General features: G+C 50.5%; 6 protein-coding genes across 6 annotated transcripts; 3 read left to right on the top strand and 3 right to left on the bottom strand.

Moving 5' to 3' along the window:
- Positions 1-394: 394 nt before the first annotated feature.
- On the bottom strand, positions 395-7,867 carry KD926_003489 (cytochrome P450 oxidoreductase OrdA-like protein; the record flags this gene model as incomplete). The annotated part of the gene is made up of 17 exons (XM_053094844.1): positions 395-1,034; positions 1,092-1,777; positions 1,835-2,324; positions 2,696-2,727; positions 3,440-3,587; positions 3,645-3,775; positions 3,923-4,057; positions 4,107-4,153; positions 4,209-4,425; positions 4,473-4,537; positions 5,936-6,324; positions 6,391-6,659; positions 6,710-6,954; positions 7,006-7,179; positions 7,253-7,428; positions 7,493-7,625; positions 7,672-7,867. The coding sequence occupies 17 exons, from the start codon at positions 7,865-7,867 to the stop codon at positions 395-397; spliced, it is 4,173 nt and encodes a 1,390-aa protein (XP_052950444.1).
- Positions 7,868-8,737: 870 nt separating this feature from the next.
- On the top strand, positions 8,738-9,472 carry KD926_003488 (uncharacterized protein; the record flags this gene model as incomplete). Its single annotated transcript, XM_053094843.1, has 1 exon — positions 8,738-9,472. One exon carries the CDS (start codon positions 8,738-8,740, stop codon positions 9,470-9,472), a length of 735 nt encoding a protein of 244 aa, XP_052950443.1.
- Positions 9,473-10,610: 1,138 nt separating this feature from the next.
- KD926_003487 (uncharacterized protein) lies at positions 10,611-11,186 on the top strand (the record flags this gene model as incomplete). Its single annotated transcript, XM_053094842.1, has 1 exon — positions 10,611-11,186. One exon carries the CDS (start codon positions 10,611-10,613, stop codon positions 11,184-11,186), a length of 576 nt encoding a protein of 191 aa, XP_052950442.1.
- Positions 11,187-11,375: 189 nt separating this feature from the next.
- On the bottom strand, positions 11,376-11,974 carry KD926_003486 (putative cytokinesis EF-hand protein Cdc4; the record flags this gene model as incomplete). Its single annotated transcript, XM_053094841.1, has 4 exons — positions 11,376-11,404; positions 11,450-11,542; positions 11,593-11,733; positions 11,788-11,974. The coding sequence occupies 4 exons, from the start codon at positions 11,972-11,974 to the stop codon at positions 11,376-11,378; spliced, it is 450 nt and encodes a 149-aa protein (XP_052950441.1).
- Positions 11,975-12,777: 803 nt separating this feature from the next.
- KD926_003485 (putative C2H2 finger domain protein) lies at positions 12,778-15,910 on the bottom strand (the record flags this gene model as incomplete). The annotated part of the gene is made up of 2 exons (XM_053094840.1): positions 12,778-15,620; positions 15,679-15,910. The coding sequence occupies 2 exons, from the start codon at positions 15,908-15,910 to the stop codon at positions 12,778-12,780; spliced, it is 3,075 nt and encodes a 1,024-aa protein (XP_052950440.1).
- Positions 15,911-17,830: 1,920 nt separating this feature from the next.
- Positions 17,831-18,637, top strand: KD926_003484 (WD40 repeat-like protein; the record flags this gene model as incomplete). The annotated part of the gene is made up of 1 exon (XM_053094839.1): positions 17,831-18,637. The coding sequence occupies one exon, from the start codon at positions 17,831-17,833 to the stop codon at positions 18,635-18,637; it is 807 nt and encodes a 268-aa protein (XP_052950439.1).
- Between the last annotated feature and the right edge of the window lie 368 nt (positions 18,638-19,005).

Below are 19,005 nucleotides of genomic sequence, written 5' to 3'. Positions count from 1 at the left end.
TATTACCAATATTCATACAAAATTTTCTAAACACATATAATACTACTTCGTGCGTTCTTGCAACCGCGGGGTTGTTACACCCACGGCTACTACTAGAAAGGCAGTCACTCCACTAGTTGGCAATTTAAAATGGTACCAAAGCAAAACCAAGTAAAGGAATCTTGGAAAATCTAATTTAGCTACTGTTAAGCTTAGATAGTTATAAATCAAGTTTACTAATATACCAAGGTTTGCCGGATGTTTGGGAATCTATACACAAGAAGCATATTCCATTCTTATGAATAATCCCTAAATGCCTATGTGGATGGGCTGTCGATTGTTGAAAGCTGTGCCAAAAAGCATATGCGCAATGCGAAATGCACGAAAACACTCTTCAGTTCCCATTAGACCATATTTAGAAAAGACACGCAACGCCCGCATGGAAAACACCCAAATAAGCAGCCTCATAAGGAAGACCTACAAACCTGCCCAGCAGCTCCGTCACGCCCATTCTCCACGCAATGCCGCCTGCATACTTGTAGAGCTGCAGCAACGCAGGCTCCCCAAAAGACATCTTCTCAGCGAAGAGGCGTAGCTTGAGAGATCTGTAATCCCACTGCGAAGACGACGACAAGTACCCCTTCACAAACCGGTCCATGAAGACTGGTTCCTTCTTTGATGATCTGCTTGACAATGTTTTGGTCTCGGGGGTAATGGCTGGATATGATGGACTCGACTGGACCAGTATTTTGAGTAGAATAATGTCTGACACATTCAAAGAAGCTGCTTGCTCATCCGCTTCCAGTCCGCCAGCTGTGGCTTCAATGTCCAGGCCTTGAACAGGGTCCTTGTGTTGAAGCACTCTCGTGTAGAAGCCGGGGTCGAGGACCTCGATGGTCAATGATTTGATAGAGCTTTCGTGCGAACAAGCGGGCGAACACATCACTACCTCCTCGCGAGATATCGCTTTTGATGGGAGGTATTTTATTTCTAAGGGAAGTGAATGCGACGAAACGCAATGGGAGAGGTATTGGCGGAAGAAAGATTCCAGGCCACTATACCGAACTTATTAATGCCAGAATCCCCAGTCATGTAAGCCCAAGAAAACTTACCATTCACCCTTTGTAGCCCGTCGTGACTCACTCCCCGATTGAATATGCGGCTTATATAGCATGCGCATCCACCCTAAATACTCGATTCTCAGCGCCTGATAAAGGATCCGCGGCGTAGTCAACGTCACTGGCAAAGTCCACGAGAACAGCAACTTCGCAACTGTCCACCAAGACGCCTGCATCGGATCCACCGGGGGACTTCTACATGACAATCTAGTCATCATCTTCGGCTGCCCGGTGGTAGTAGAAAGAGTCGTCGTATTAGACATAGAGCGCATCTTATGCCATGCCGCCGGGGTCGTCGGATCCATAAATCGCTCGCTGATCCACCCGCCAAGTTTCTCAAACGGGGAACTGTAGATGTGTTTCTCCCAGATGCCTTTATAGTAGACGGAGCTGGGATAAGTCCTCAAGGATTCCACGGTGCGTTTCATGTCAAGATACTCTGATTTCAGGGCGTCGGTGTCCAGCGAGTCTTCGAGGGCTTTGGCGTCCGCGTCCGTGCATCGGACTTTGAAGAGGACGTTGCGTTTCTCGTCAAATGAGTTGTTGATCTCCATGATCACGGCGTCGAGTTCCTTGTTCTCGGAGTACAGGAACCACCAGGTGACGACGCTGCGTTCCCACCAGAGAAATCGCGGGACGCTGAGGAGATAAGCGTACGGCCATTGCGATGAATCCTCGTTCTTTTTAATCTTTGTTAGCTGGTTCTGCTATAGTATCAACGTAGACGTCGACCATACCTGGTCTCGCAAAAACACATCCAACTTCTCTCTGAGTCCAAGGTGTTCATCTCCCCGATGCAGATACCGCTTCGAGTCAAACGTGAACCAACTGGGCAATGTCTCCTCCGCATCGATAGACAACAACTTCCCGATCTGGCATTTCAGGCCCACGGGTACGCCGACCATCAACACGCTGTGACTGAAGCGGTTCCAGATCGGAGACAGACGATTATGCGTCAAGGTGAGAGGGAAGAGAAGCGGTTTGCCCACCACAGACACAGAAGTGTCTGAGACGGAGGTGAGCCTGCGCGGATACAAAGACGCCAACAGCAGATATCCAACTAGAAGAAGCGGAGAAGAAAGCAGAGCAATGGTCGTCAGGGCGGCGATCCATTTGACACAGGACGAGACTCCACCGAGACGGAGACACCCGGACAGGGCCCACAGAAGTAGATAATCAAAAGAGGGCCTGACACTGGAGCGTGCCAGGTGAAACCGATGTAGGAAACTGGAAATTTTCATCGTTGGTCTGAGTTGCCTTAAAGGACTTTCAATTTGTTTGCTCTTAACAAAGACAGTAGAAGAGGAAGATAGGATGATGTTGCCATTGCAGGTGGCATTTTTAAAACAATAGCACAGATTGGAGACGCCATTTTTATTGGTTGAAATGCATGAGATGAGAAACGTAAGGTCTTGCCACTATCACATGTCACGGGAAGTCTCACGCTACGTGTCTTTCTGAAAAAAGAAATACCGTTCCTGGTCTGGGACAGGACAGTGTTATACCGATGCGAGATGTTAGGAATCGATCGGACTATAGACGCATGATGATTCAAGATTCCTTCCTTTGAAATTGAATAGACTATGATGGATGTATACAGACTAGTCGGTAGACGCTTGAAGGACCCACTCTACTTAAAGTTAGAGTATCAGCCATTCAGCCACTGTGGAGGCGTTAAGAAGAGGAAACAGAATTTGAGTTTATGATGGAAAAATTTCCAGATGAAGTAGTGGCATGACTGAATAGATCCATTTGAAAGAATGAGATAAGCTTTTAATCGAAATTTTTTTTTTTTTTTTTTTTTTTTTTTTTTTGCTTTGATAGAATAGTTATGTCGGAGGATGCTTAATGGCGAAAAAGATTTTTGAATATGCACCTACGAAAATAGGGATTATTACGACATTGAACCATGACTGGACCCAAATGATGCAAGCTGGAATGATCTTCTTTGCGTCATAAGAGTGCCTGATTTGGAGAGATTCGGGCAATGACAGTGAAAGTTGGATGTGGAATGTCTCAAGACATGTTATCCACTGTGCACGAAGTTGAGGTCTCGTTACTTAGGGTTATGTGCGATACATCATAGAAGGAACTAATCATCAATTTCTCAGCTGCTAACTAGAACATTCAATTTGGATATTCTGATTCTGATTCCCAAGAAAAGGTCCCATCCCATTTCAAAGTCTCATATACCCAATCATCAACCGACCTTCCCCATGTAGACCACCACAAATAAAATGAATTCCATGGATAAATGAACGAGTTCTTCCCATTGTCTTTGTTGATGAAATACTGCACGAAGGTGTTATTGTTGATACCCCTAATGATAGAAGAATACTCACACTCGAGCACGCCGTGTTCTGAATCGTCTGCTCCAACGCCGAATGAACATCATGATTGAACTGTCGTTCACTAGATTCCTTGACCTCAACTGATCGAGCAGAACCCCGAATAACGGGCTCAATCGCCGAGAGAATCAAATAAGTATAACTGGACTTCCGTTAGCCATCTACCCTAATTTCACCCCTAGGGCAGGAAGCTTGGTACACCCTTTCAATAGACAGCAAATTCGATGTATGCGCACGCCCGGAATTCGGGCCGATCAGGGTAAAGATGTTCGGAAAGTCGTTCATGGCGATGGATTGGAACGCGGCTTTGGAGCCGTATTCCTCCCAGTGCTGCTTCCGGCTGATGCCGTTTCGACTGCGAATATCGACATCCCATTGAGTCAAGGCGAATCCAGTAGCAAGTATTTGGAAGTTGGTATTTTTGGTTGCTCATTTTTTGGTGTTCCAAGCTGCCTGGAACGATGGGTGCTAGCTTACAATGGCGTGTGCGTAGATCTCATCTCCGGATTTAGTCAAGATAAATTGTTCCTTGATGCTAGCGATGTGGTCGTCGGTGAGACGGATATTATCTTTGTTGAGAGATTCGAGATACCAATGGCCGAACACTCGTCTCTAGACTCACGGTTAACCTTGGTTGAAGTACCGGAGGAGCAAGACTTACCTTGCATCCAAACTCGAACTTCGGCGTCAGTAGATCCCAATATTTCTCTGGACATGTATCTCAGCACGACCGCTATCTCCTGGAAATGGTTTCCAAACCAACCAGGTGCTGTGTTCCGCACATGATTCGCGCTCAATTGTGCTGAATTCTTCCGAGACAACGACCCCGCTTTCCCTTTGCCAAACTGAAGGAAACCAGATTCCATGTAGAGAAACATCAGAATGCGCACGAGAAATAGAAGTCCCGGTACACAGCGGAAGATGATCCTCCACGTTTCCGATATCTCATAATTCTGGCTAGGCATGATATGTTGTGGTGTCTGAACACATTAGTAAAATGCAGATCCATCAGATGGAGCCAACTAACCCGCATAAACTGAATGACGGATTTCGTCTGATCCGCGGTAGCCGGAACGAGTTGCGCAGCGGAGCCTGCAGAGTCAGAAACTGTAAACATGATAGTAGATCATACTCGCATCCGTTCCCAACAACAATCACATGCTTGCTTGTCAAATCGAGATTGGGATTCCATCGGGCTGTATGCATAATGTCCCCCTTGAAGGTTTGAGCCCCAGGAACATTGAAATTATTTGGGTTGACAAGACCACCAACGCCAGATATGAGAATCTTGCACCTTTGAATGAAGATCTGCCCTGTTGGCAGATCCTCGAACGTCACGGTCCATGATTTCGTGGACTCCCGCCATTGAGCACCCCGCCACTCCGTACTCCCTGTGAAGGAAGAGTTGGGTGAATTTTGGATTCGGTGCGAAAGAGAGGCTATAGCAAATAGCCGGGATGTCGACCGCACATCCTGGATCTGAGAGATCATTTCCTTTAGGGCAAGGTAGTCACGGGGATGGGATGGGACAAACATGTATTGTTCCACCATGTCCCCCCGATGCCTTTAGTGCGGTCGTAGACGTAGAACCGTCAAGATCAAAGACCCGTTTTAGTTGGCACGCCATTTTCAGGCCAGAGAATCCAGCTCCGATGATGATGGCAGTGGTGGGGGGGTTGAGAGTAGATCGTCATAGTTGAGGTGATTATCTCCCATTTAGTGAGATTAGAGTATAATCTGGCACCCGATGAATGATACACTACAAGAATACTAATTTGGACCTAGGCGGGGTCCTTTCGGATTAAATCTGCCCATGAGCTATCACAGCTCCGAACGCCATCCTATGCGTCGAACATGTCATATAATGATTATGTTGTCAATCTACCCTAAAAGTCCTGTACACATGTGAATAGGGTCAAGGCTGCAGTGTCATCAGGTACCAAGTATGCAGCTGCTCTTACCTGAAAACCAAAACCCTTACTCTGAGATTAAAACGCCACATCTGTAAGTGGCATATTTAACATACTTCACAAATTTTGACCCACATGACGGCAGAACCGGTCTATGGTATGTTCATAAAGACTTAATTGCAGTTTATTAGCTCTCCCTTACTTCGGAAAATGTAGCCAGCCCAATATAAGAGGCTTTGGTATTCAACTACCCCGAGTATGCCCGGTCTGCATTAGTCACCGAATGAGGCAGGTGTCCCTTACTAATGTATACATGTTTGAGGTGGATCCAACCATACTACTACAAGGGCTTGAGCTATGATCCCGAATGACTCGGGTGATTACGTAGGATCTTGAAGTTTTGTATGATCTGCTTAGTTCGTATTTAATAAATGGCTTTGCTGTGGCAACGGGTCGTGTTTCTTTAGGACATTGTTTTGAGGGTAGTGATTAGAAGCATAACTATATAGCATTCGTTTAAACTAATCTAGTAGTCGAAGAAACTTAAAATACAGAAACTGTAGGCATTAATGCTGTATACTCCAAATCTTATCCAACAACGCCGAATGACCCTCGGACTTCACCTGCCCTGAATGCGACGCAAGTAGCGACTCATGCTCCGCCGAACGAGGTCGAATATCAAGTTTAAAGGGAGCGGGCTGGCTGACGATTCCCGGCTGGAAGTCATCTGCTGGCTCAATTACCTGTCCGTTCACAACTGGCTTGCGGATGTCGAAGAGAGTCAGTGACCTTGCGACTGCCAGGAAAAGATTCGAGTCAGCTAGAAAGCGACCAGGACAGGTCCGTCGACCGAATCCGAAAGCTATCTTACGCGGATCGAGCTCGGGCATATGATCGTCAGTCTGGAGGAACCGTTCAGGTTTGAACGCCATTGAATCGGGATATATCTTAGGATCGTGCATGAATGCCCTATGATGAAGGTTTGGTTAGCCAGGTTCGGCTGGATCCGATAGCCTGTTAAAGGATGATCCTTACCAGATGTTGGGTATCACGGTAGCGCCTTCGGGAATCCGATAACCTTCATAGAAATCATCTTCTGTGGTGGTGTGTGGGACACCAAGGGGCGCCACAGGGTTCCAGCGTAGGACCTCCTTGATCACAGCTTCTATGTAGACCAAGTCCTTTCTGTCTTCCGGCACGGCCATCCTACATCCCACGACTTGGTCAAGCTCGGCTTGAGCTTTGCTCTGAACATCGGGATGCAAAGCCATTGCCAGGTAGAAAGCTGAAAGTGCAGATACAGTCTATCCTGTTCGTTAGAGTTGTTTATATTTTGCCTTTGATCCGCACATACCGTGTCCGCACCAGCGCCATACAGCACACCAGCAGCCCAGATAATCTCGTGCTCCTGCAGCGGAGTCATTGACCCCCCTGCTTGTTCAATCTGTTTCGAAACGAAAGATGGTACATGGGTGCCAGATGCCATTTGATGCCGTACAAACGCATATGGCTTCTCTCCTAGTGCGGTTAACAACTTGCGGTATTCCGCGGCTCTGCGTTTAAAACCGGCTCCTGGGAACCACTTTGGGACGTGTTTCACTAAGTAATATCAGCAAGTTGGAGTTTCGTCACACCAAATCTCCAACATACAGAAAGGGAAGCTATCAACGAGCCAAAGCCCCGGCTGACATGCAATATTGAACCTTTCTCCAACTTCTTCTGCGAGCTCAACTAGACAGTCGTGATTTTCGGGCTCCACTGTGTATCCATAGGTGATCTTCAAAATGTTTGCCCCGACGACGCTGTTCGTCTGGTTAACAAACCCTGGGAAAGAAAGAAGCGCAGACCCGAACAAAATGGTGTGAGGGATCCATTGCGCACCTCCGGATATGCTCACAAACATCACTGGGATTAGAAACCACGTTTGATAAGAACTGATTGATCTGGATATCTTGCTGAGGATAGAAGGAGGCCAACGCCTGGGTCGAACCGATATGGTGGTTGATGCGCTTTCGATGGGCTCGAACTTCCAGAGGGTTGCTTTTCAGAGACACCACGCGGTTCCAACCTCCTCTACATTACCGTAACGATTAGTCGCCAGGGGCACTTTATTAGAACGGGTACGATAATTTCTCACAACTCAGGGCCCATAACCATCTTTGGTCGCGCAGAGTATTGCGATGCTCTTTTCTCAAGAATATCGAATGCGATTTCGGCTTCATTCAGGATGATAAGTGTGTTTCCAGCTGCTGTAACGGAGCTGATGGGACCTACGATACATTAGAAAAGTAGACAAGGGCAAATTATGAGATATACCATATTCCTCCTTGTGTTTAAACCAATGTAACCACTCTTTGCACCCCTCAGGCGGCATATCGAGAACATTTCCTATCAAAGGAAGCGGCTTTGGTCCAGGAGGGAGTGGAGGTAGTTTTGCTAGTTTTAGAAGTCTCATGAGATACCATACTATGGACCCCAAGAAGAGGATCCCGAGAAGGTGTATGGTAATCATCGTGGTTCAGTCGATGGCAGTTCTTCTTTTGATCGATGGAATGCTCCCCACGGAGTTTTTTAGGATATTTTGGACACAGAGTTAGAAAGATAATGCGAATGGATAGCAAAGCACAGTCAAGAAATCTACGCCAAGCGGGAAGTTCTGTCTAGAAGGCAACAACTAAAACTTCTTCCTAGAGTTATGCTCGTAATCTACAAGTTCCAAATGATATCATTACCCACAAGTCATTCAGGGGTGAGCCTAACTCTGTCCTAGCTCCACAGGAGAACCCTAATCTCATCCCGTTCGGGCAATAGACCTCATACTTCCTGCACGAGTCTATCAAATATTCAGTTGACAGTTGACATTTCCTTTTCTGGTCTAATTCTATGCTTCTACGCGGAGATCCAAATCTGGAAATAGCGGCTTAACTTTGGAGTCCTGTTCTCCGATACGTTTTGGGTTCGTATATGGAGAAAGGATTTCTAGAAAGTGGAATAGGTTGCGCTAAGGAATGTTAGGTTGCAAGATTGTACATTGGGTACTGGTTTGATCGCTAAACATTCCTCATGCAGGTCGTTTATTCAGGAAGATTGGGTTTGCGCTGACATGTCGACCCATTGTACGCAATGGATCTTGTGTAAGTTACTGCATCGGGACACGGACATGAAGATTTTAAGAGACATGGATATGGAATGTCAAAGAAGGGCATCTGATAGCAGTATATCCGAGGTTACTCCCACGTAGATTAAGCTGGCGTCTGGGCGCAACATCATTAAAACCTTTCGAAGTCCTTGATCGTATATCACCCATTTATCTTCTCCATTCTTACACCCCGAGTCCGCTCTCATCATTCATCTCCATTCTCCCAATCCATCTATCAACAATATGAAAATGAAAGTCTCTGACTACGCCTACAACAAAACCGCTGACCTCCTCTCGATCAAGACATGGCAATATCTCGCCATCAGCACAGGCAACCTCTCCGCCATCTTCCTCCTCCTCAGCTTCGTCCTCCCCGGGAACCTCCCACCATCCAAACCCTGGTGGACCGCTGAGCGCTACCAAGAGCACTACAGCGCCCACATCAAAGGCACCCAAGCAGGCGCCATCTTCATGATGCTCGGCGGCGGCCTATACCTCCCCTACAGCGCCGCCATCACCAAACGCATGCGTCTCATCCCCGCCCTCGATCCCATCCTCCCCGACCTGGTCCTCGTCTGCGGCGCCGCCGCCTTCTCCGCCTTCATGCTCGCCGCCACCTTCCTCTCCCTGGTCAACTTCCGGGACTACGGCGCAGAGCTGACCCGCCTGCTGAACGACCTGTTCTGGATGGCGGCGTTCCTGCCCTGGCCGGCCTTCTGGGTGCAGATGTGGACAGTCAGTTGGGCTATATTCTCAGACCCTGGTCCGAAGACTGTCTTTCCGAGGAGTATGGGCTGGGTGAATCTGATCACGCCGCTGGGGTTGGCGTTTGCGTCGGGCATTCATATTCAGAAGGAAGGGCCGATGGCGTGGAATGGCGCGTTGTCGTATTGGATAGGTTTAGCGATGTATGGGATTCAGGTTTCGTATGATTGTTTAGTTATGATGAATGCTGTTAGGAGGGAGGGGACGTTCTAGATTGATTTTCTGATTTTGGATTTATGGCTATGGGGTGAAGAGAGACATCTCGTGGTTGGGCAGAGTGGGAAGAAGACAAGGGGAAGCTACTCACTACATTGGTTAATGCTTATGCATGTAGAATGTTTTTTCAAGACAAAATACCATTTCTATCTCTAAACGCATCCATCTCAATAACAGATTCATCAACCCAGTACACTGTGCCGTAGATACTTCCCAAGAGAGACCCTTCAGCTCAGTCTCGAGTGGCTGTTCACTCACTCTTCCCTGAGCACGAACCTTACACCAAGCAGCAATTATAATTATGAAAGTCAGTTGTAGGTATCTCTAGCCAGAAGATATCTTACTATATCATGCAATACTGGCTCTGTGGAGTATGGTTAGCTCTGCTCCTGTTCATTGACAAACCAAACCGTTCTTGTTATTGTATAATTGACCTATAGTCAGCCTAATTAAATCTAAATCAGCATTTTATTCATTGTAATATCCCTCCGTGTTGACACGTTGACGTACAAAAACGAGAAACCTATCTAACAGGTAGGTATGCTGTATATATGCCACCGATCTGACTATCGTAAACAGGATCAGATTGAGACATGGGCTAATTGGTTGATAATGAGCATTTAGTCCCTCACGATGAGCCTATCCATCATTGAAAGAATAGACAAGAAACAATATCTCATGTATAGAGCAGTCTGCAGAGTATTGCAGAGTATTATTTCTATAGATCCGCGGACCATGAACACCTGAAATATCAGGCCATAAAGACTTTGCACTAACCCAATCAGGCAAAGACCTTGACTCCTCAGATTTCACCTTCATTATCATTATCTCCATCGATCCTCTCTCCCCGTCTCTGTTTCTCACTTTTCTGAAAGAACCGACAAACCTTCACTACAGCACTCCATCCAGCTGAACATTCTATACTCAGCGAAACGCAATCCTCCCAATCAAACCGTAATCTCCTCAATCAATCCGCGAACCGATCTCGCAACCTCCCTCCATATCCTTTGAGCTCTTCAACAACCAAGCTCTACCGGTACTCTCCCTCCCTACCTACCTACCTATCTCGAAACCAACCCCTCGACGCAAGACAACCTACGCGTAACCAAGAAAGAAACACAAACCACCACCCGAAATGTCCAAATCTCCCTCCCCACCCCCAAACCCAACAAACGAACCCACCCTCCCAATCCTCACCAACCACTGCCGTTTCTGCAACCACCTCCTCCTCGCAACAACACAAACAGTATCATCTCTCACACGACGAAAAGAGCCCGCCCGCGATGGCGCCCTGATTCTCCCTCTACCGTCCCCGCGCACGCAACCCACTGAAACAGATCCATCGAACGTGAAAGAGCAAGGGCAAGAAGCTGGGTCAGAGAGCCCGGTTCAACAACATTATTCGATTCTCTTGTCGACGGCGATGCCGGATCGCAGGGCGACGATGGTGCGACGGGAAGATGGGTTCGAGAAGAGGTGGTTTCTACGTTGTGGGCGGTGTCGGGTGGTGGTGGGGTACTTTTTAGACGCGGTGCATTTTCCCAATGCGACTGCGGCAGGGAAAGAGCCGGATGGGGAGGATGAGGATGAGGAGGCGGAGAGAGCTAAGGTGGTTTATCTATTGCCTGGGGCGTTGGTCGAGACGGACGATATGGGCGATCCCGAGAAGATGAAGGCGATCGATCGAGAGTGGTCGGGCTGGTTGCCCTAGGACGCTGGTACAACAGAAACAAATCAATTGATACTAACTAAAGACTCGTGTATCCCCAAATCCTCCTGCATATACAATAAAGAACATTATAACGTAACTAATACGCTCAAGCCAACAACTCCCGGCCTCGGGGCAGAATCGCGTCGTAAGGAGAGAGATCATGAAGAACATCAGGGTATCGTGAAACAATTAGTTGGCCAGGATGGTGCGGACCAGATCTACTGAATTAGCGGCGCTCAAGCCTTTAAAAAGAGTGAACTTACCAGTGTAGTTGATCTCGCCGGAGCTGGTGTCAACGGCCTTCAGCAGCTCGTCGACTTCTTCGTCCGACATCTTCTCCCCAAGATTCGTCAAGACTGGGGAACCATTAATATCCGTCGCCTCTACCCAGAGGATCCCGACTTACTGTAGCGAAGCTGTCCCACTCCGATAAACCCGGTCAAATCCTTATCAAACACCTGAAATCCGCGACAGTATTCGTCGGGCTCGCCGGGCTCACGGAATCCACCGGGACGGTTGAGCACCTTCAAGAACGACTCGAAATCGACTATACCCCATTAGCATCCACCGCCGTCCACGCATTCATTATCCGTCCACTTACAGTCTCCTCCGACGCTCTTCTCCAGGTCCGAAATCTCGGCGAGGGTGGGATTCTGACCGCAGGCGCGCAGCAGATCGCCCAGCGATTCTAGTGACACCTTGCCGGACCCGCGGCGGTCGAATAGCGAGAAAGCTTCCTTGTAGTTGGTCGAGGCCTGGTCGTTATCGCGATGAGGTGAGCGAGACATTTCGACAGATGATTGAGACGGAAATGAACGGAATGGAGATGAACGGATGGGGATGAAGAGGGAATGAAGAGGAAATGAAGAGGGAAGGGGAAGGGAAGTGACGGAGGAACCAGACATCGGCGAACCAGGGAAAAGGGACTTGGGGGGGGGGAAACGAGGGGCGGAATTCTAATTGCAATGGAACCGATCGCCAGACTTGGTGCACGATGCCACAAACCAAACACCACAATTTGGCACGACTGTCCAAGTCTAGAGGATCGAACAACCCATTTGTTGACAGGGAATGCAAGGGTTGAGGTGCAATTCCACCAAGGAGACTCCGGCACGTACCATGTTGATGAGGTGGTCAAATGACGATGTTTTTGTTGTTATTCCAGAACTGGTAGGGGTTGCAGTGAGGGGTGGAAGACAGGGGCAGCACGAATGACACCACAATCGATAAACAGTGAGACGAGAGGGATGGGATGGAATGTGGCAGAGAACTAAGCTGGAGAAGGAGGGAGAGAAGGAAGAAACAGACTAAGAGAAGGCGGCGGCTTCTACTTTGGTTGTTGTGGTAACCGCGTCGTGGCCTGAATTCGGGGGCTCCACTCCATCTGCCATGAAGATCATCCATCACCGTCTTACTCCAGAGTATTATGATGGTAACTACGGAGTAGTGGTTCAGACACAGTAAAGAAAAATATTGCCTCCTGGTATCATAAAGTACAAATCATCACGCATAATAAATCAACATCTAATCCCTCGCCAGTCATATAAACAATCATCGTACCAGACTCCCAAATATGTCCATATCAAATCTGCTATGTTCCTCGTAGTTTATCGATACAGCTGCCTAGTAGATTGGCTGCTTCCGCCAAGAGCTCCCATCGCGCATCGAGAAATCCCTGGCGCAGGATGACCAACAGCCCCAGGCACTGGTTGCGTCCTTGCATCCCCTCGAGATCGTTGGGGGATTTCACGCCGCCGACCCGTCGCAGGAACTCCTGCATGTTGCGCCTCTGGTCGGCGACCGTTGCCAGAGCCGGCGGCGAGGCGATCGGTCCTTCCAAGGCGAACCCGTAACACCACACCACCAACGCCGCCACGTAGATGACCCACGGTCGGTTGAGCAGGAAGTCGTGACGGCCCGAGTAGCAGTCGCTGCCCTCCTCCGACCCCCAGTTCAGCAAGCACTCGGACAAGAACTTCAACGCGTAGAAGGCGGCGTCGCGGGCTGACGCCTTGGTCGCCCAGCGCTCGATCATCTTCTCGCGGGCGGCGCTGTAGTCTCTCGGGGTGATGGACCGACCCATCAGACGCCCTGCGCCCGCAAAGATCTGGCAGTCGACAATGTCCACGTGCGACGCCATGTGGGCGAGCCCGTGCAGCACGTCGCGCGACTCGAACACGTTGTCCTCGTCCAGCGGGTGTCGGACGCGATTGAATGCGTGGTTGGGAAACGGCGGCGATCCAATCTGTCCCAGCGCCTCGTCAAAATCGCGCCGCCAGTTATCAAAGGCCCGCAGCAGCGCCGACCGCCACTTATCCCGGCCACCCAGCGCCTGGGGAACCCCAAGCGAGCTAACCTGGAGGTCTCGCTGGTTCATGTGCCAGCTGACACTGAGCAGACCGGACATGATGATGGTGCGTCCGAAAGCATTAGTACGCACCCGTTGGCCATTCAGGGTCTTCTTGAGCCCGTCTAGAAACATGACCGGCTTGACGCCGTTGGCATGCAGGCTGGACTGCACGCGCGCCACCTCGGCAGCGCTGGTCGCCGACCACAGCGCCTCGTCGCACGGCAGGGGCAGCCGGAGCTCGTGGGCGACCATCTTAGCCGAGTGCCCGAACATAGTGGCGTGCGTCGAGTCCAGTACGAACGCGGCAAACGCCACGCGCCGAGTGGCCTCAGTTTTGATCCAGTGTGTCCACGACTCGTCGGCCGCAAAGTCGGGTGTGGTGGTCGAGCCCGACGCCGATCGGACCTGGTTGTCATCGCGCAGGCTTGCGGGCGAGTCGAAAGCCGACCGCCCGATCAACGAGCTGCCGCGACGCATCAGCGTCAGGGTAGTGTCGTGGTGGATGTGGGCCCGCTCGTGCAATGCACGCGTAGAGTACATCTTTTCGTAGACCTCCAGCAGCAGCAGCGCCTGGAAGACCCAGAGCTTGGCGGGCGGTCGGAAATCGGCGTCCATGAAGATCTCCCAGCGCAGATGCCAGACAATGAAATTCGCCAGCTCGGACGCCGCCTCGGTCACCTCGGGCCCGTGGATGTGGTCCAGAGTGGACGCGCCGATTGCCATGACAGCCAGCAGCAGCAGGTTGGGCGCTTGGTCGGCGACGAAGGTCGGACGGTGCAGAATGGGCAGCTGCGCGTGAAAGTGGTACCAATACGAGCCAACGTACGTCTGCATCATCCGCAGGCTCAGCACGTGGTTGTCGTCATCCATGTCGCCCTCCATCAGGGCGTCTTTGCGTTTTGCCACAACGGAATAGGCCGCCTCGTTGAACCGCGTCGCCATGAGGTGCAGTAGTTCCTGCCGCTTGTCCTCGGACATGATTGCGCGCGGCGATCCGGGATCCAGGATGCTGGTCACGCTCATGGGGTGGTGTGGCACTACGCCGCTCAAGAACGCCCCGTAGGCCGAGTCACCCATGAAGAACTGGTTCTGCAGCTGCGCAGCGTCCAGGTAGTTAGGCACCATAGTGGTCCCGGACGGATAGCCGACGGAGGACGACACCGCCGGAGGTTCATTGAACAGCCACGCGGTGAAATCGTCGGCCATAGCGAAGGGGGACCGGTTGTAGGACTCGCTGCCGAAGATAGGATAGACGCACGAGGTTAGCGAGTCAAACCCGCCGTCACCCACGGCCCCGGAGGCCATCATTCCGGACATGGAATCCAAAGCGTTCAGGCCCGCAGTTGGACCGAGGGATGCGGGAGTCGAAGACGCAGCGGGCGCTAGAGAGATATCCGAATAACCGTTCACGGGCATCTGGAGGTTTGTCTGAGAGCCGTACGCCGTCGGGCTGACCAAGGAAGACCCGGTCAGCTCGGCGGGTATCGAAAAGACCGAACTCGGGTCATGAGATTGGGCGGCAGAGCTGTGACTGGACTCGGATACGGACGGTCGCGACTGGGGCTCGTTGCCCAGCTCGCCAGAGCTTGTCGATCCGGTCACCGAATTTCTGTTTGGGTGCGCGACACGCGCTTTGTGTAGGCTGGGAGGGCTATACGCGGTCCGCTGGCTGGGAGGAGAAACGTGGGCGTTCGCGCCTGCAGGCCGTGAGAAGGAGGCGTTGGTCGTCTCGATGTCGCGCTGCGGAAGTAGTTGCTGATAGCTGAACGTCCGGTTGATGCCGGCCGAGGGGGGTGACGAGGATGTCGCAACATTTTGGTTCGCATTGCTGATAGCCTGGGAATCCAGCAAGCCTGCAGTCGACGCACGCCCGGAAGAGAGGTCGGTCGACGGCGAGACGGCCGCGGGCTGAGGGATGGGGATAGGAATGGGGTTGGAGGAGGCCGCCTGCGCGAAGTGATCGCGCTTCTGCAGTTGAGATCCTTGGGTGGTGTGTCGTTCACGGTGTCGAAGGCACAGATCCTGTCGCACGAAGGAGCGATAGCAGTCGGGAAAGTCGCATCGGTAGATCTGCTTTGGGGCATCTAAGTCAAGTTTAATTAGCTACACTCCCGGGTTTCTATGGTACATGTGCCTGCATACGGTTCAGTTGATGTCGGTAGAGATGCTCGGCGCGGGAATAACTCTTGCCGCAGCCCTCAAAGGTGCAGTCGTATTTGCGATCGGAATGCACCTTGCGGTTTCTCTTCCTCTTGCGCGGCGTCCCATTGCCGGCGGGATGGGCCTCGTTATCGGAGGTCTCCATCTCACTGTGAGCTCTTCGGTTGGACTTGGGACCGTCCAACCCCGGCATTGCGCTGACCACCGAAGCCATGGTGCAGCTTCTAACTTGTCATAAATTGCTAATCTTTGATTCCGATTCATATACCGTTCAAGTGTTCGCCAACGGCCGGGTACCGGAGGGGATTCAAATTTTCGCCAGGCCGGCCCATCAGCCCACGAGGGTCGCGGACCGATGACCAAAACCGAGGATGACAGGTCAAGGCAGTAAGCGGATGAAGGCAGCCATAGACCCAGGCGATGCGTGGTGTGGCGTGGCGGGACAGGGACAGCGACGAGAAGAGCGACCGGTGAAGGCAGAAAAAAACGCAAAAACCCCGTGGGGAAAACGTGGTCGGGCGGAGTTTCGGCCCACTGGACGGGCGGCGAGTGAGGGTGGTGGGCAGAAATCGAAATACAGAGGATATTTTTTAATCGTAGAAGAAGACCGGAATAAACAGCCCAGGTGAAAAAGGCCGACGGTATGACGAAGGGACGGCGAAGGACGGAGGATGGGCTGATTCCGAGAAATGATGGGGAAGAGAAAATTGGAGGCGGGAAGCCGAAGAGGGGGAGGTTTGGAGTCAAAGGTGGATATGGATGGATGTGCTCCGGTGCCACTTATACTTGTCACAGTACACGGTGGTTGATGACCTTCTCCCAGATCCTTTATACAGTGAATGTAGGACATCGGGATCAAATCAATGGATTATACCCATCACGGTCAATTTCCCTGGAATAAGAAAGCAGAGAAAGAGGTTTGGCGGGGCAGGACCATGACTCGGGTGAGCGTTCACCCGCATCTCCAGACTGTATACTTACTCCAGTTTATACTACAGCGCACCCTACAGTGAATACATCTGGTTAATCAACGCCTGTCCAAGGATCCCTGCCATATCGAATCGTCCCCGTCTCCTGAATCCATGTTCCTGGCACTAGAACGCCGATCTCGAGGATCCCCGTCGGATTCAGGCAAGAGTTAATCTATTCCACCCTGGGATCCCTAATGCACCGCGGCCTCGGCGGATGGTCCAGATCACAACAGGTATGTAGTACTTGCTCAGTACTGCGTGTGCTAACTGAGAGGATCGGCATCTGACGCATGCTTTCGCGAGGATGAAGAGTATGCGACATGTCCCAGGGGATCGGCGCATGGCGCCCTCCGGCTTTTCTCCCCAGAGTCAACCCGCGGAGGCAGCGATACGGAGCTGCATGAAGATCGAATTCCCGATGTTTGTTGTCTCCACCCTATGAGAGTCGGCGATGGGGTCCGCGTTCCAACTCTCCGGGGCCGATCAGCCAGATGGATTCGCAATCCTCATGGGTACAGTACCTGTACGTCTAGCTCTGCTTTGCCTATTTTCGCATCTGGCAATGAACTCTGATACCCTACAACACCCATCAACATGACTTCGCGATCGCAAAAGCCCCCCAAAAAAGGCCGGAAAAAAAAAATCAAATCTCTTCAGCCTTCTCCCTCTCGTGACGGCAAACGAATCCCCATCCATCCAACGAATGCAACCAACCAGCCTGGTATCACCCCTGACTCGGCTCCCTGCATCGGTCTAGCAAAAAGGCGTTTCTTTTCGTTCGTGTTTCTTCATCTCTCATTCCGTCTCAACCGATCGACACACGAGAAATCCAATCCAGATGCGGCCCCATCTGATATAATTGGTTGCTGGCGGTGGTGCAATTTCCACTGTGCTGTTCAGTCTAGCCGAAAAACTAGAGTGAGAGATTGTCTTGAAAATCATGTTGTGTGTCCGTTTGTTTAGTCTGACTGGCCGTGACAGAGAATTTGGGTCAAGCCGTGTTGGGCACCCACTTCACGGTGTTGCAATATTATTTGCAAAACAGGGAGTTCGCAAGAAGGCTTGGTGTTCAATGGTCTAGATCTTGATGTTTCGGAAGAAGTGGGGACTAAGGAAGAGGGGAAAGAAGTAGACTAACTGGACATTAGCCCCAGATCTCGTGCATGCAGCATCTACGCGGGATTGATCCCCGCACTGAAATTCGGGACATCGAAGAGAGAAGAGAAAAGTCCGTCAGGGAATTGTACGGGTGGGTTCTGGATACCGAAGAGTATAAAAGCTTCGTTGACTGGGAAAATCCGAATTCTCCCAATCTCTTGTGGATCAATGGACAGGCAGGAACTGGAAAGACAATGCTGTCTGTGGGTCTCATCCAAGAGCTTCTTGCAAGTAACCTGTCTGGCGTGCATGATCAAGAAATCGTTTATTTCCTCAATCAAGACACTGAAAAAGAGCTCAATGAGGGTGCGGCAGTCTTGCGAGCTCTCATGTGGCTCCTCCTCGTCCAAAATCCAGGCCTTGCACGACACCTACGGCCTAGTTATGAGGAGTCCGGGAGTGCACTCTTCAATGACCCCATGGCATTTACCAGCCTGTTACCAATTTCCAACAAGATGGCCAATGACAATGAACTTGGTCAGGTTGATCTTTTGATTGATGCTCTGGATAAATGTAAAAACGCAGGCGAAGATGTCTTCCGGATCATGAAGCTAATCCCTACAGACGGGACACCGGCGAAGGTCAAGATACTGGTAACCAGTCGACCCTTGCTTGAAATCGACGAGAAAATGAAGAATATCAGTGCCTCTTCCAAAGCCGTGATCAGACTTGACGATCATTCACTTTCGGGGCCTATAACCATCTACATAGACCAAAAGAGGACACTTTTCGAGGGGAGCACGGGCGATGAAAACCTCGTCAATCAAACGATTGACAGACTGAAGGGAAACACAGGAAGAACCTTTCTCTAGGTATCGTTGGTTTGTGATCAGCTCATTTCCTTGCCTGACACTTACTGGGAAGAAATTCTCGACAGCGTTCCCGACAAACTCCACGATCTATACGAGTTCTTGCTTGGAAGATTGAAAAAATTGAATCCACGTTGCCGTTTCGATTATTGCAAAAATGCACTCGCTGTGGTCATGGTTGCCTGTCGACCTTTAGCACTATGCGAACTAGAAGGGCTTCAAAACTGCCGAAAGATCGTGTGAAATACGTTGTTCTGGACTGCAGCTCTTTCTTGACACTCCAGTGAGATACGGTCCATGTGATCCATCAATCAGCACAAGAGTTCCTGAGAGATAACCGCCCGAGTCTCAAACAAGAGTCTCTTGAGGAA

This window comes from Aspergillus affinis (genome assembly GCF_023601865.1).
Source record: "Aspergillus affinis strain CMG 70 chromosome Unknown NODE_184_length_49026_cov_87_538377, whole genome shotgun sequence".
NCBI classification, from domain to species: Eukaryota; Fungi; Ascomycota; class Eurotiomycetes; order Eurotiales; family Aspergillaceae; genus Aspergillus; species Aspergillus affinis.
This window is presented reverse-complemented; position numbering and strand designations above follow the sequence as displayed.